The sequence below is a fragment of the Pararge aegeria genome, chromosome 24 (genome assembly GCF_905163445.1).
Source record: "Pararge aegeria chromosome 24, ilParAegt1.1, whole genome shotgun sequence".
Classification (NCBI taxonomy): Eukaryota; Metazoa; Arthropoda; class Insecta; order Lepidoptera; family Nymphalidae; genus Pararge; species Pararge aegeria.
Window position 1 is genome coordinate 314,686 of NC_053203.1, and position 13,728 is coordinate 328,413.

Here is a 13,728-nt window from a genome sequence, read left to right on the forward strand (position 1 = left end):
CCACTGCTTACCTTAGCAGCAGTATCCCATAGTATTGACCTAATGCTGTGAAAGTAACTAAAACAGCAGCAGCAATTTGGTGGGTAGGTGTTTGGGCTCGTGTGACTGTAATCACGCGCTTTAGATCGGAACGCTGCATTACAACAATGCTGCTCAGCGACAGAATAAAACATGGTGGTGATACTTCCGCGGATGAGCTCCGTTTCAAATAGCTGTTCATGTTGAATGATATGTAAACGAAAGAACGATTGAACGAAAGAGCGAACTATGAGAGCGGAAAATTTGTATTACCATTTTATTACCTATAATCTCTAAAGTTTTATATACACATTAAGCACCTTAATGAATGAATACACATTTATTATACAACAGACCAAAGTATAGAACAAAATAACATAATACGTAATAAATACATTATTTTAAATTAAAAAAAAAACTGACTTCAACATACGCCCAGGAACTTAAATACAAAAAAAAATTTGCTACTTTGGGTTACATTATTGTTGATTTTTTAATAACAGCAAATCGGTTCAGGCGTCTTCGAGTAATCGGGTAATACATTAAAAAAAAAAGATTCCGACGAATTAAGAAACTCTTCCTTCTTGAAGTCGGTTAAAAAGCCAGTGGCCTCGATCTCTTCAAGGCAACCAATGGCGTGAAAAACCCGTGTGTATAAAACCATTTTACCGTTTACTTGGAATAGCAATGTCAATGGGAAGTTAGCAATATGCGGTCGATGGCTTGAGTTGTAATGGATGAATTAAATGAATGAATCGAGCTAAATCTGTTCCGCAGAGTACACGGGCTCGAGCCCGCGAGGCCTCACTAACATGGCGTTCGGCGGCGCGGCGGGCGCGCTCGCGCGGACCGCGTCGTACCCGTACTTGAATGACGTATATTTTGTAAAGTTGGCTCGTGGTACGTGGTGACGTAGATACTTGCTCGACGAACAAGCTCCTACACATACCTTGTAGAATCCTGTTAGTGAGGTAAACTTGCGACGTTGCTACGTGATTCACCATCATCTTCATCCATAGCTTGAATGTCCCATTGCTGGGTACACGCCTCCTCCCTCTTATAGTAGAACTACTTTTAATATCACAAGTTAGTAATAACGGGGACCGACACTTTAATGTTCTGTTCAAGCCACTGGGGCTCAGACCCCAAATTTCCTATCTCCGTGGGTGTGCTAATATATAATAAACTCTGTACTAAAATCTGTGTGGTGTATAACGATGACAGAAATTGTATAATCCACCATGCAGATCCGGTTTAGATCCCACAGGGCACGTGCATACGTAAAGCCAAATGGTTTGACTGGAGCTATATTATATTGGTAATCGTTGATTACTGCGGTTACCTGTCAATGTAAATACGTAAGTAAAAACAAAAAAGTTTGATCTGGCGATATTAAAAAATATAAGGATTGGATGTTATCTAACCTAACCTATTTTTTTTTTTTTTTTTTTTTTTTTAACGCTGGGAAATGCGTTTATGCATCCCCTCCGGAAACAGCGCATCCGAAGCTGCGCCGTTTCCGGAGGGGTATGTGGGACTCACCGGCATAAAGCGGCCAGAATACCCACTAAAACCCAGCGATGTTCCTACTGCCTAAGGTGGCTCCCGAGGTGCCTCAAGGCCAGCGCCAGGACTCTTCCCGGGACTCCATCCGGTCCCGGTGCCTTCTTGCACCGCCGCAGGTGGTTCCACGCTTCTCCTAATTCATCCTCTGTGACCGGAGGGGCTTCCATCGACTCTTCTCGCTCCCCGAATGATGGAATCGTCATAGTCGGGGGCGTAAAAGCTGGTGGTTGAGGAAAGAGTCCAGACACCACCCGATTAAGGAGCTCCGGCTCCATGGAGTTCATGGGTGGGGCACTCCGCATCTTACCTCTGACGATGCGGTATGGCCGACCCCATGGATCCCTATTCAGGGTTGCCAGGAACTCCTCGCTGGCGGAGTCCTTGGCATTAGCGATGGCCACCTCTTCCGGCGCGTCCAGTGGCCTTCTTCGGCGGCAGCGGGTGTAAGCCCGGCGCGCCCGATTACTGTCGCAACGGAGAGCAGCAATTTCTTGCGACCACCAGTAAACCGCCTTCCGGGCTGGGAGGCACCTGGTCCGGGGCATCGCTGCATCACATACCCTCTTCAATGCGATGCGGAAACGCCTCGCCCTCTCCTCAACATCAGTCAGCACCGGGGTGGCTGCGTTCCAGGCCTCAACAATGGCTCCTTCCTCCACCATTTCACGGTCGAGGCGGGCTAGGGACCATCTCGGAAACACTACTCTCCCTCCTCCGGTCTGACTTTGAGGCAACGAGCAGGATGCGGAGACTCTCCACCGGATGTACCGATGGTCTGACAGAGTCTCCACTTCCTCGAGGACGCGCCAATCCTGGGCACGTGAGGCGATGGCAGGGGTAGCGAATGAGACATCCACTATTGACCCCCCCTGCCGTCGCACACAGGTGTTTGCGCGTCCTTGGTTGAGAAGGACCAGGCCGACCATGGCAGCCCAGTTCTCCAACTCAACTCCCCTCAGATCTGTTATGGGGGATCCCCACGCCGCAGACTTCGCATTTAGGTCCCCCATCAGGATTACCTGGGTCGGGGCCGCACCTCTCACCACTGGCTCCAGACTTCTAAGATAAGCCTCGAAGGCAGACAGGGGTTTGTTTGGGGAGAAGTATACTCCAATTAGTGTCACCTCCCCCCACACGACCGCTACAAACCCTGGTCCGCTGCGTTGTGGAACCAGTGGAATTCCATGTGCCGGCACCACAACAGCCACCGATCCCTCGACGTCACCAGCCCAATTTGATTGAGTAGGGATGAAGTAGGGCTCGGCGGCTGTCGCCACTTGAATCTGCCACTCCGCCATGTGTTGTATCAGGAGGTCCTGGGCACGGGCGCAGTGGTTCAGATTGGCCTGCAGAAATTCGCTATGGCGTATGGTCATTAGTCGCCATTTCGATGTCCTCCTGTGGCGGTTCTTGTCGACCTCTTGAAGAGCCTGGGGCCCGAGTCAAAGGAGCCTCCTTACCCTTCGTTGGAGGCGGGAAACACTTAAGCCCTCCCATAACATGACCAGCTTTCCTGCCCATTTGCGTGCAGATTGCACATTTAGGCTCATCCGAGCACGAGGCCGCCTTGTGCCCTTCCCTGCCACATCTGAAGCACAAAGTGCTCCGGTCGGCAGGTGATGGGCAGAGAGCCCTTGTGTGACCCACCCCCATGCACTTAAAGCAGCGCATCGGGATAGGTTCCAAAAGGGTAACACGGGCTGACGACCACCCAACGACTATCCTTCCCTCTGCTACGAGTAGCTTCGCTGTAGTCACAGGGCATCGGACCAATATCGATCCAGTCCCGCTGGGTCCCGCCCGAATAGCACCAGCTCTAACCTGCTCCAGTGGAACACTTCCCATTTGCGCCACCACCCTCTGCACTTCTTCAGGTGTGACGGACTCGTCAATACCAGCGATCCTCAGTTCTGCGGTTTTCATGGGCCGTGTAACCGTCACCCATTCGCCGACCAGGCCTTGCAGTTTGCCCGCCAGCTCATCTGCAGCCTTGGCGCTGTCGGCCCCCGGAACCTCAATAACTCTGGCCCCGGTGGCTGATTTGCGCACCCGTACATGATCCACTCCGACCTCCTTCAAGGCCAGGCCCGCGGTGGCTGTCTTCATGACCGTCGCGTAAGTTTGGGTTGCGACGACTTCTGGCCTCAGGGTGATAACGACCGCTGAGGACTTTGGAGGGCTCAGTTTACCCTTGCGTTTAGCCGGCGTAGCCTTAGCAGGTGCGCAGGCTGAGTTAGGAGCCTTGGGCTTAGTGGACTTAGCCATCTTGGCTTTAGCCTTCCTCCCAATTACCTTTGACCAGGCGGGTGGGGTTGGTGGGGCTGGAGCGTGGTCTCAGTGGCTTCAGCCTCACGTGGCTCTGCACTACGTGTGGAGACGCTGCACTCTGTCTGCGGCGCAGCGGTAGGCTTAGTGGTCTTAGTTCCTGCCGCCGAGCGAGTCTTTGCTGGACGCGCAGGCGAAGGGCCCGCTGATGGCTCATCGGGAGAGCGGCGGGTAACTGCTCCTTTCTTTTTATCAGCCGCGAGTGGCGGCCTCAAAATGGGCTCCTGTGGGAGTCGCTTTTCCAGCTGCTCGAGGCGGTCATTTACCATCCCCCCGATGGATATAAAGAGATCCCTCTTTAAGGTCTCAAGCATCTCGCCGAGTGCCGGGGAGCTCTGGGGATCCATGCCCAGATCGGGCTGACCCACTGGTGCAGGGGATTTTTCCCTTGCAGAGAACGCGAACCGGAGGGCCTTGACCTCCGCTCTTAAGGCGGCCATCTCCTGTCGCATCCTCCTGTTGTCTGCCCGGAGCCTTTGGGCTTCCTCGTCAATCGTCATTGCCTGTAGGGCGTCCATGGCTGCGCGGATTTCTTTGGTAGCCCGGTTTATTTCACCCTTCACGCCGCCCTTGAGGTTGTTGGACTTCTGAGTCTCGCACGTTATCGAGGAGACCGCACTCCTGGCCCTGTCGATGAGCTCGTCTTTTGTTGGGCCATATTCGCCATCGGCATTCATGGTCACTTTAGCCCTATTGATAGGACTCCGTTCTCGCACACCTTCATCTACTCTTTCAGCCCGAGCCCTTCCCACTTTAATCTTTGCCTTTGTTGTTACTGCAGACTCAGTCTCAGGCTCCACTGCGACAGCCTTCAACGAGGGCTCTCCTTCTTCCTCTTCCCGTGAGTCCACCTGATCATGGGGCCGCTTTGATACGGCTCCGGCTACCTTCCAAGGCTCCACTAAGGCCTCCAAAACTCTGTCACTATCGTCTGAATCAGTGTCCATTAGAAGCTCATTAACCTTTTCCTCCTCCGTTGGCTTAGGCAGAACAATCTTCAGCCGGTAAGCCTGTCCTTCTCTCTTCCTTCCTCTCTCTTCCTCTCCTTGCGGGCCTTCTAGCCCTCTAATATTACTATTCTTTCTAATTTTATTTATTTCCATATTTGATCCCACGAGTATGGGGGAAATATTCAGTCCATCCGGGTGGTGCCCCCTGCACCCAGATAAGCCAAAGCGTAACTCGCCAAAGGGTGTCGGCCGGTACCCTGACGGGGGTCGCACTAGAGACTGAACTACCCATCAGCCATGCATCCCCTCGCGGTGCGCCGCCGCTTGGGATTCGGGGTGATTTTTATAGAGGTTTTCTTCCTCGCAGTCCGGCCGGTTAAGGACCTCGACCTCGACCAAAAAGTCCCGGTCAATGCGCGACAGCGACCAACGAGGACCGTCCTCTCGCAAGGGGGTTGGACCGCTCGGGAGAACCGAACTTGCGGAGATGTCGAACCTCAAGTATCTGTGGTCCGACAACGTCTCCACGTTCTCCAGCACCTTCCAGCCCCGAACACGGCGCGCCAGGGCAGCATCTGCGAAAGTGACGTCCACAATGGAGCCGCCCTGTTGCCGCACGCATGTGTTTACCGATCCTCGGTTTAAGACCGTGAGGCCAGTCGCCATCGCCCATTCCTCCAGCTCTCGTCCACGCGGATCCGTCGCTGGACACCCCCATGCCACAGATTTTGCATTGAGGTCCCCAGCGACAAGAACGCGGCCGGAGCGTCTTCTGCTTATCAGGACGCCGACTTCAGCAAGAAACTGTTCGAAGTCAGCGAGACTTTTATTAGGCGAGAAGTACACTCCGACTACCATAACGTCGTCAACGAAAGCCGAGACGTATACCCGACCTCGCACTACGTTATCGAAGGCTGGAGAGCCCACTATGGACCGGGACGTTATGGCAACCACTCCTTCCGTATCTCCCACCCAATTATCCCCAGAAGGGACGCGATAGGGCTCAGCTACCACGGCTACGTGAATCAACCACTCCGCCATGCTCTGGAAGAGGAGGTCCTGAGCTCTGGCGCAGTGGTTGATATTCGCCTGGAGGAGGTTCAGGTCCATTATTAGTCTTCGGCCATTGGAACCTCCTCAGTCCCCTGCTGCGTTTCCGCTTGCTGAGGTGAGCAAGAAGACTGCTCAGTAGCCTGGCCTGCCTTCCCTCTCTTCTTCTTGCCCGCAGATGGGGATACGCAGGACTTGCTGCCCACGCGATGCTTCGCCGTTCTGCCATCCGCTGCACAGACCACGCAATGTGGTGTAGCGGAGCATTCACGGGCCTTATGACCCGGTCGGCCGCAGCGATAGCACAAACCACTGCGGTCGACCCCTGCCTTGCACTGGGCACCCATGTGCCCCGGTGCCAGGCACCGATAGCACATCAGGGGCCGGGCGTCCAGCAACTTTACTTGGGCCGACACCCATCCCACGAGGAGCCTTCCTCCTGCTACTACCTTCTTGGCAGCTGCAACGGGACAGTGCACTAACACTGCCCCTAGCCCGTCGTAGCCACTGACAACTTCGCCAGAACGCACTTGCTCGACGGGACATCCTCCTACCGTTGCCACCGCTGCGATAACCTCGGCGCTGGTGACGGAGTCGTCCAGGCCTGTGATCCGCAGGTCAACAGACTTCGTAGGTCTAGAGACCCGAACGACCTCGTCACTCAAGACCTCTCTGAGCTTTCTAGCCAAGGAGTCCGCCTTCTCAGCACTGGAGGCCCCGGGGAATTCGAACAGGCGGCCTCCTGTAGCTGCCTTTCGGAGTCGGACTCCTTGTGCGCCAATGTCTGCTGCATTTATTCTCGCCTTCGCAGCGGCAATAACTTTTGCATAAGTCGCGCCCCTTTCTTCCGCCCCCGGTTGCAGCGTTAAGATGACTGCTGATGACCGAGGTGTGCGGAGTTTGCTGGCGCGACTTTTCGCATCAGGTCGCTTCTTGGGACCTACTTTCGTCCATTCCGACGACTGGCTCTTCCCCTGGTGTGGGCCAGCCTCCTGATTCCCGTTCTTTTTCTTCTTCTTCTTTTTCTTCTTCTCCGCGGAAGGTGGAGTAGAAGAGGAAGTAGAAGGGTCTGTCGTCATCCGTGCCCGTGGCTGACTCCACGAGGACCCAGCTGGGCGATGAGGTGGTGCCGAGGGCGCCTGCCCTGCGAGCCTGCTGTGTTCAGATCGGGCGGGCCCCTTAGGCGCGCTTTCAGTAGGCGGTTTTGCGGTGCCTGGAGATCCCGATGCCGCGGCAGCATATGTGCGCCCGTCTCGCCTTTTGTCGGTCGCCAAAGGCGGCCGGAGGTTCCTCTCTGGGAGGAGTCTGTCCTCTAGTGACTCCAGGCGGGCATTCAACATTCCTCCGACCTGGACCATCACCGTACGACAAATCTCCTCCAATGAAGGCGCAGCTGGGGTAACCCCAGGGCGGCCAGTTTTGCCTTGTTGAGGAGGACGCATTGCAGGGGGCGCCTCCTCTGTCTTGTCCGGGGAAGAGTGAGCGGAACCCTGCTTCCGCATACCCTCCATCTCTGTCCGTAATTGGGCCAGCTCTCTGCGGAGGCTAGCCATCTCGGCTTGCAGGCGTGTGTTGTCCGCCTGCAGTCGCCGCGTCTCATCCGAAACGGTGCGCGACCCGAGGGCTTCTACAGTCTCCTTGATGGAAGCCGCAGCGTCTTTCAGGTCACGCACGAAGGTGCCCTTCAAGTGGGCAGACTTAGTGGCCACCTTTCTAATAAGGTCCAAGTCTTCCCAGACCTGGTCCTGCAGTCGGGCTGCGGTCTTTTCATCCACACGTTGCCCGAATGGAGATGACACTTCTTTGCGCGCCTCCCGCCGAAAACGGGCGACGGCGGCCTCCTTGAGGAGGTCATCCTCCGCCTTTTGTTTGGCCTGGGCTTTCGCCTCGGCTCTTTTTTCCATATTAAGGGCCTCCCTGGCCTTGCCAATGCCGACATAACGCCCATGGGTAGGTGGACGCCCTCTACCTCTTACAGGGACTGGTGTCCCCGGCCTTTCCTCGTCAGTCGACATATCATCGCCTTCACTGAGGCGTGGGCGCTTCACTCCTGTCATATCGGACACTGAAAACGCTACCGACGAGCCTGAGCCCGATCTGGGCCTGCTCTCGACGGTTATAAGGCTGCAGTCGGATTCCGACGCCGCCTCTTCAGTTCCGCTCCTCTTCCTCCCCCCTTCTCCTACATCCATCCAAAATTTCCCCCCCAATTCTAACTCTTCCTCCTTACGCATTTCTCTCTCGTGCCTCTGTGCTAAAACTTCGCACCTCTCTAAGGCCACTACCAATTCTTTCCCCCCTTGCACGTTTCCATCTATCCCTAAACCCCCCACAATCTTCTCCTCTTCCTTACGAATGGTGGCCCCCCCGTATACATGGGGCCGATGCATCCCATCGGCGGGCATCAAACCTTAGGATTGGGGTAATTTTTTATAGAGGTTGTCTTCCTCGCAGCCCCACGCTTAGTGCGCGGGACCCCCGGTTCCGCTCAGTGCGGATTACGGGTTGCCCGACGGTGGCCGAAGCCAGCGCTCACCGGCCATGAAGACCGGAGAGCCCACCGCGCTGGGCGTTTCCACCCACACCGGTGATTTTTTTTACCGAGGTTGTCCTTCCTCGCGGCCTGTAAGGCCCCACCCTCAGTGGCAGCGCACAGAAGCGCCCCACCCTCAGTGGCAGCGCACAGAAGCGCCCCACCCCGCCTCGTGCTAGTTTTGGTTCGCGCCGGGTTTCCCCGGTACCCCCCATATCTGGGAGGCATTCCCCTATCCACCACCCGGGGACGCGCCCGATGGGGGACTAGCAACCCCACACGGGAACCTAACCTAACCTAACCTAACCTAACCTAACCTAACCTAACCTAACCGAGTGATTTCATTCAAGAAATTGACTACTAAACACACTTACCGCCGCTCCTGGTCGAGACTTTTTACGAGTCCACTGTCGGGGTGCGATTCCTGGCCTTCTGCGCCACCCTGCAAAAAGAAAAATAATTAATTTCACTGGAAAATTTTTGGACTTTTTCCGAAAATTTTCCGAGTTTCTAAATTTTCAAACAAAATTTCCACATAAGCGTGTGCTCCTCACTGGACTGCACGACACCCGCACGCGCGAGAGCGGCGCGCACGCGAATTTCGCACACTTTAGACTGTCTAAAAAGACAAAAATTTTGAACCGAGGCTTCATAGGCCCTACAAAACTGCCATACTTTGAGTGATTTCATTCAAGAAATTGACTACTAAACACACTTACCGCCGCTCCTGGTCGAGACTTTTTACGAGTCCACTGTCGGGGTGCGATTCCTGGCCTTCTGCGCCACCCTGCAAAAAGAAAAATAATCAATTTCACTGGAAAATTTTTGGACTTTTTCCGAAAATTTTCCGAGTTTCTAAATTTTCAAACAAAATTTCCACATAAGCGTGTGCTCCTCACTGGACTGCACGACACCCGCACGCGCGAGAGCGGCGCGCACGCGAATTTCGCACACTTTAGACTGTCTAAAAAGACAAAAATTTTGAACCGAGGCTTCATAGGCCCTACAAAACTGCCATACTTTGAGTGATTTCATTCAAGAAATTGACTACTAAACACACTTACCGCCGCTCCTGGTCGAGACTTTTTACGAGTCCACTGTCGGGGTGCGATTCCTGGCCTGCTTGCCCACCCAACCCGCCCTATATCGGTTATTGTGGGTGTAGGAGAGGAGCAATACCGTAAAGAGACCGGCAAAAACTTTAAAGACCAATTTAGTGACCTTTGGGTGGGATCGTGTGTCTGACGCCTGGGGTTGCCCTATACACAACCTTAGTCTTTAGTCTTTATTAAATTATTATTTTTATTGACTGTTGAGAGGCACTTTACCCCTCTCACCACTTGACATTATAGGTTTATCTTAATTCCTGGTTAGGTTAGTTTAATTATCAATTACCAATCGCTATAATCAAGGACATGTCGCCTTCTACCAAAGCAGTCGCACCCAGATCGACCAGATCAAAGAAAATAAATTTAAAGCTTGTCGACTTGAGCACTCGTAGGCAGCTGTTCGAGCAAAGCTCTAGTTCTGCCTCCTTCGTGGATATGGCTCTTGAATGTCCAATGGAGGATCTGACATCACTAGCAAAGCGTATCTACGAAGAGGCTTTAAATCAGTTGGAGCAGTCGGGCAACATAAAAGCAACTATAAAAGGGACAGTGACCGATTGCCTCTACGGCTTATACTCAGTTGTCGAGAGGTATGAGGCCTGCTCTCCGTCTCCCGTCGTCCCGACTGTTTCCACTGACTGGTCAAAGGAGCTCAAAACAGAACTTGAACAGCAAAGGGAAATTGTGGCTGCGGCTAGGGCTGACATGGGAGCCGTCAGAACTGCAGTGAACCAGCTATGCGTAAATCTGGAAACCAACGGCGTTACCTATGCGGCCATGGCCGCAACCACAAAATCGGCCCCGACTCTTATCCCTCATCCTCAGTCTGTCCATTCACTAATTATATCCTCAGCTGACACTCAGGACACAAGCGAAGATGTCATCGGCAAGATACGGAATGCAGTGAGTGCGAAAACCTCCGGCCTGCGAGTGGACAGGCTCAGGAAAGTTAGAGACCAAAAAGTGGTGTTGGGTTGCCAAACCCGGGACGAGCTGGCCAAGGTGGCGGATAGGCTTAGGTCTGGAAACCCAACACTTCTCATAGAGGAAAAAGAGAATAAGGACCCCCTAGTCATTCTCAAGAACGTCCTTAACTACAACACAGATGAGGACATACTATGCGCCCTGCAAACACAAAATGCGCACATACTGGGGGCGATACCTGAAGGAAACTACAGGGCTGCTGTGAGGTATCGACGGAAGGCAAGAAATCCGCTCGAGTGCCACGCAGTCCTGCAGGTATCGCCACCAGTATGGCAAAGCCTGACACAAGTAGGCAGGGCGCATATCGATCTGCAGAGGGTGCTGGTTGAAGACCAATCGCCATTGATCCAATGCACACGATGTCTGGCATACGGACATGGCAAGAAGCTCTGCGCGGAGGCGGTAGACCAGTGCAGTCATTGCACCGGGCCGCACCTGCGCAGAGATTGCCCCCACTGGACAGCAGGCGAAAAGGCGACATGCCGTAACTGCCGGGTGGCTAAATTGGAAAAGGCGGATCATGACACTTTTTCTAAAGAATGTCCAATTCGAAAAAAATGGGACGGGCTAGCAAGAATGAGCGTCGCCTATTGCTGAAGGCGTCACAGATATAGCCTCGCATGAACTGAGCGATGGCAGAGTGGTGAGCTCGGATCACGGCACAATAATACTAAAATACAAAAAAATTATAATATCTAATATTCACACACAATGCTATAAAACAAAATTGAGCGGGTTTCATGCGAAATCCGAACAAATTTTGATGGAAAATAACAGCGGAAAAATTAAAAATAGAACACAACTATTAGCCCTTACAAAACCAAAAATCTACAATATAATAACTAGGAAATTCCACCCACCAAATGTCGCCATCATCACAACCGTATCCGAGATTACCACCAATGCGTCGCCAAGTTTGATCACCGGCAAAATAAAATGTATAATGTATGAATATTGAGTTGGTTACTGAGTTAACAAATTAGGTATTCATATTATACTAAATATCTATCACTTATATATAAATATCTTTTAAAAATAGTTGTTAAAATTAATAAACAATAAATAATAAATTCTGACCCTTTTCATTACCCTAATTATAATAAATAAATAAAGAAATTACATAGAAATACAAATTGGAACGATAAATAAGACACAACGCATTCAAATATATCTACAACCAAGAACCATAGAAACAATTACACAGCACTCAAACACATAACACAATACACAAACGTAAACAGCAACCATACCACAACACTACAGCATGCATAATGAAAGAAATATGTTTACCTTATATTATAAGAATAAAAGAAATAAACATATTTAATATTATAGCATATCAAATGAAACAACATACAATAAAACAATAATCTTATTATATCTATATTATCCTTAACTAAGTTCTATGAAATAGAAAACGGATGTACAAGGTCTCCGACCACCATGTCGGAGGAAAAGGGTTGCTCCAAGGAACCTTGGAGTATTTAAAAAAAAAAAAAAAAAAAAAAAAAAACCTAACCTAACCTAACCTAACCTAACCTAACCTAACCTAACCTTTTAAAACTAGTTTGGATTCCTTTAGACCTCAGCCCACCGGCAACTACGACTAACTAAACACTGATCTAGCTATCTGGCTTTCATCAGTGCATCAACAGCAGCATAACTAGTATTAAAATATAGTAATGAGTTTTTATTAATGCATATATTCACATTAAATCTTGAATCTAAAGTCTAAAGGTGTCAAAACAAGATTTAGGTTAGGTTAGGTTAGAACATGAATACGAGGGGTGCCTTTAGGCTAAAAGATAGCCCAGCCTGCGAATGTGACCCAAACGAAACAGAAACTGTCGAACACCTTATAGTAGACACACCTCTCCTCAACGTCAGTCAGCACCGGGGTGGCTGCGTTCCAGGCCTCAACAATGGCTCCTTCCTCCACCATTTCCCGGTCGAGGCGGGCTAGGGACCATCTCGGAAACACTACTCTCCCTCCTCCGGTCTGACTTTGAGGCAACGAGCAGGATGCGGAGACTCTCCACCGGATGTACCGATGGTCTGACAGAGTCTCCACGACCCAAAGCCACGACCCAGGCCCGGCCGGGAATGCCGTCGGGTCCCGGAGCAGTGTTTTTGGCTCGAAGCCGCAGCAGCGCCGCCCTCAGTTCTCCCTCGGTGACTTCGGGCGCGCCCGTAAAAGACGCGTCCGCAGCACCGATGGGTGGCGCCATACACGGTGGCTCCAAGCCATCCCTCCTGGGGAACAGAGTCCCCACCACTAACTCCAGTTGCTGAGGCTGAAGAGATTCAGTTAGCGGTGGGGCCCTGGGGCGAAGCTTACGCCTAACCATTTTGTATGGCCGGCCCCAGGGATCGGCGTCGAGGCTAGCCAGCATCTCCTCCTCCGCCAGATTCTTGGCTGTTGCCACTGCCACCTTCAAGGTCCCGACGGCTTCCCGGTAATTGCCGTACAGGCGCTGCTCCGCGTCTGCGTTCCGCTGACGCCGTCGTCTGCACCGGGTGTACTGGCGTCTCGCAGCCACGCAAGATTTGCGCAACTGCGCTATTTCGCTGGACCACCAGTACACTGCACCCCTCGGAGGCTGAGGACCGATCCGTGGCATGGCCGCGTCGCAAACTTGCAACATGGCCTGGCCGAGGCACTCGGCTTCCTCCTCACGTCACGTGCCCGGGGACAGCCCATCGAGGGCTGTCCCCGGGCACGGGTCGGCTCACTATTCGGGTAGCCGCCGGGATGGAGGAAACCTCGAACCGAATGTAGCGGTGATCCGAGAGGTTTTGGGCAGAAAATGGTAAGGGCCTACCGAACGGTCTCCTTGAACGCCGTTCTGCTCCTGGCGGGGATACTTCCCCTCGATCTCAGAGTTTGGGAAGCAGCCTCTCTGTATGAAGTGAGAAGGGGTGTTACTCTGCCGGAGCTGGGGGACAGGGAGGTAGAAAGAAGTGCCAAGTATGCCACACTACCACATCCGGCAACAAATAGAGACTACAAATTCACAAGCCTCACGGATCAGGAAGAAGTAAACAGGCACAACGATCAAGCAGTGAGAATCTATACAGATGGTAGCAAAATTGAGGGCAAGGTTGGCGCAGCAATATCCATATGGAATGATGTGTCTGAAACCAAAGCCCTGGTAGATTGTGTTTCGGCCCGCTGTAGCAAAACCGACATTTC

At 52.3% G+C, this 13,728-nt stretch overlaps 1 protein-coding gene across 1 annotated transcript; it reads right to left on the bottom strand.

Moving 5' to 3' along the window:
* Window positions 1-2,528: 2,528 nt before the first annotated feature.
* LOC120634443 lies at window positions 2,529-2,933 on the bottom strand (the record flags this gene model as incomplete). The annotated part of the gene is made up of 1 exon (XM_039905010.1): window positions 2,529-2,933. A coding segment is annotated over one exon (405 nt), but the record flags the coding sequence as incomplete, so codon positions are not given.
* Between the last annotated feature and the right edge of the window lie 10,795 nt (window positions 2,934-13,728).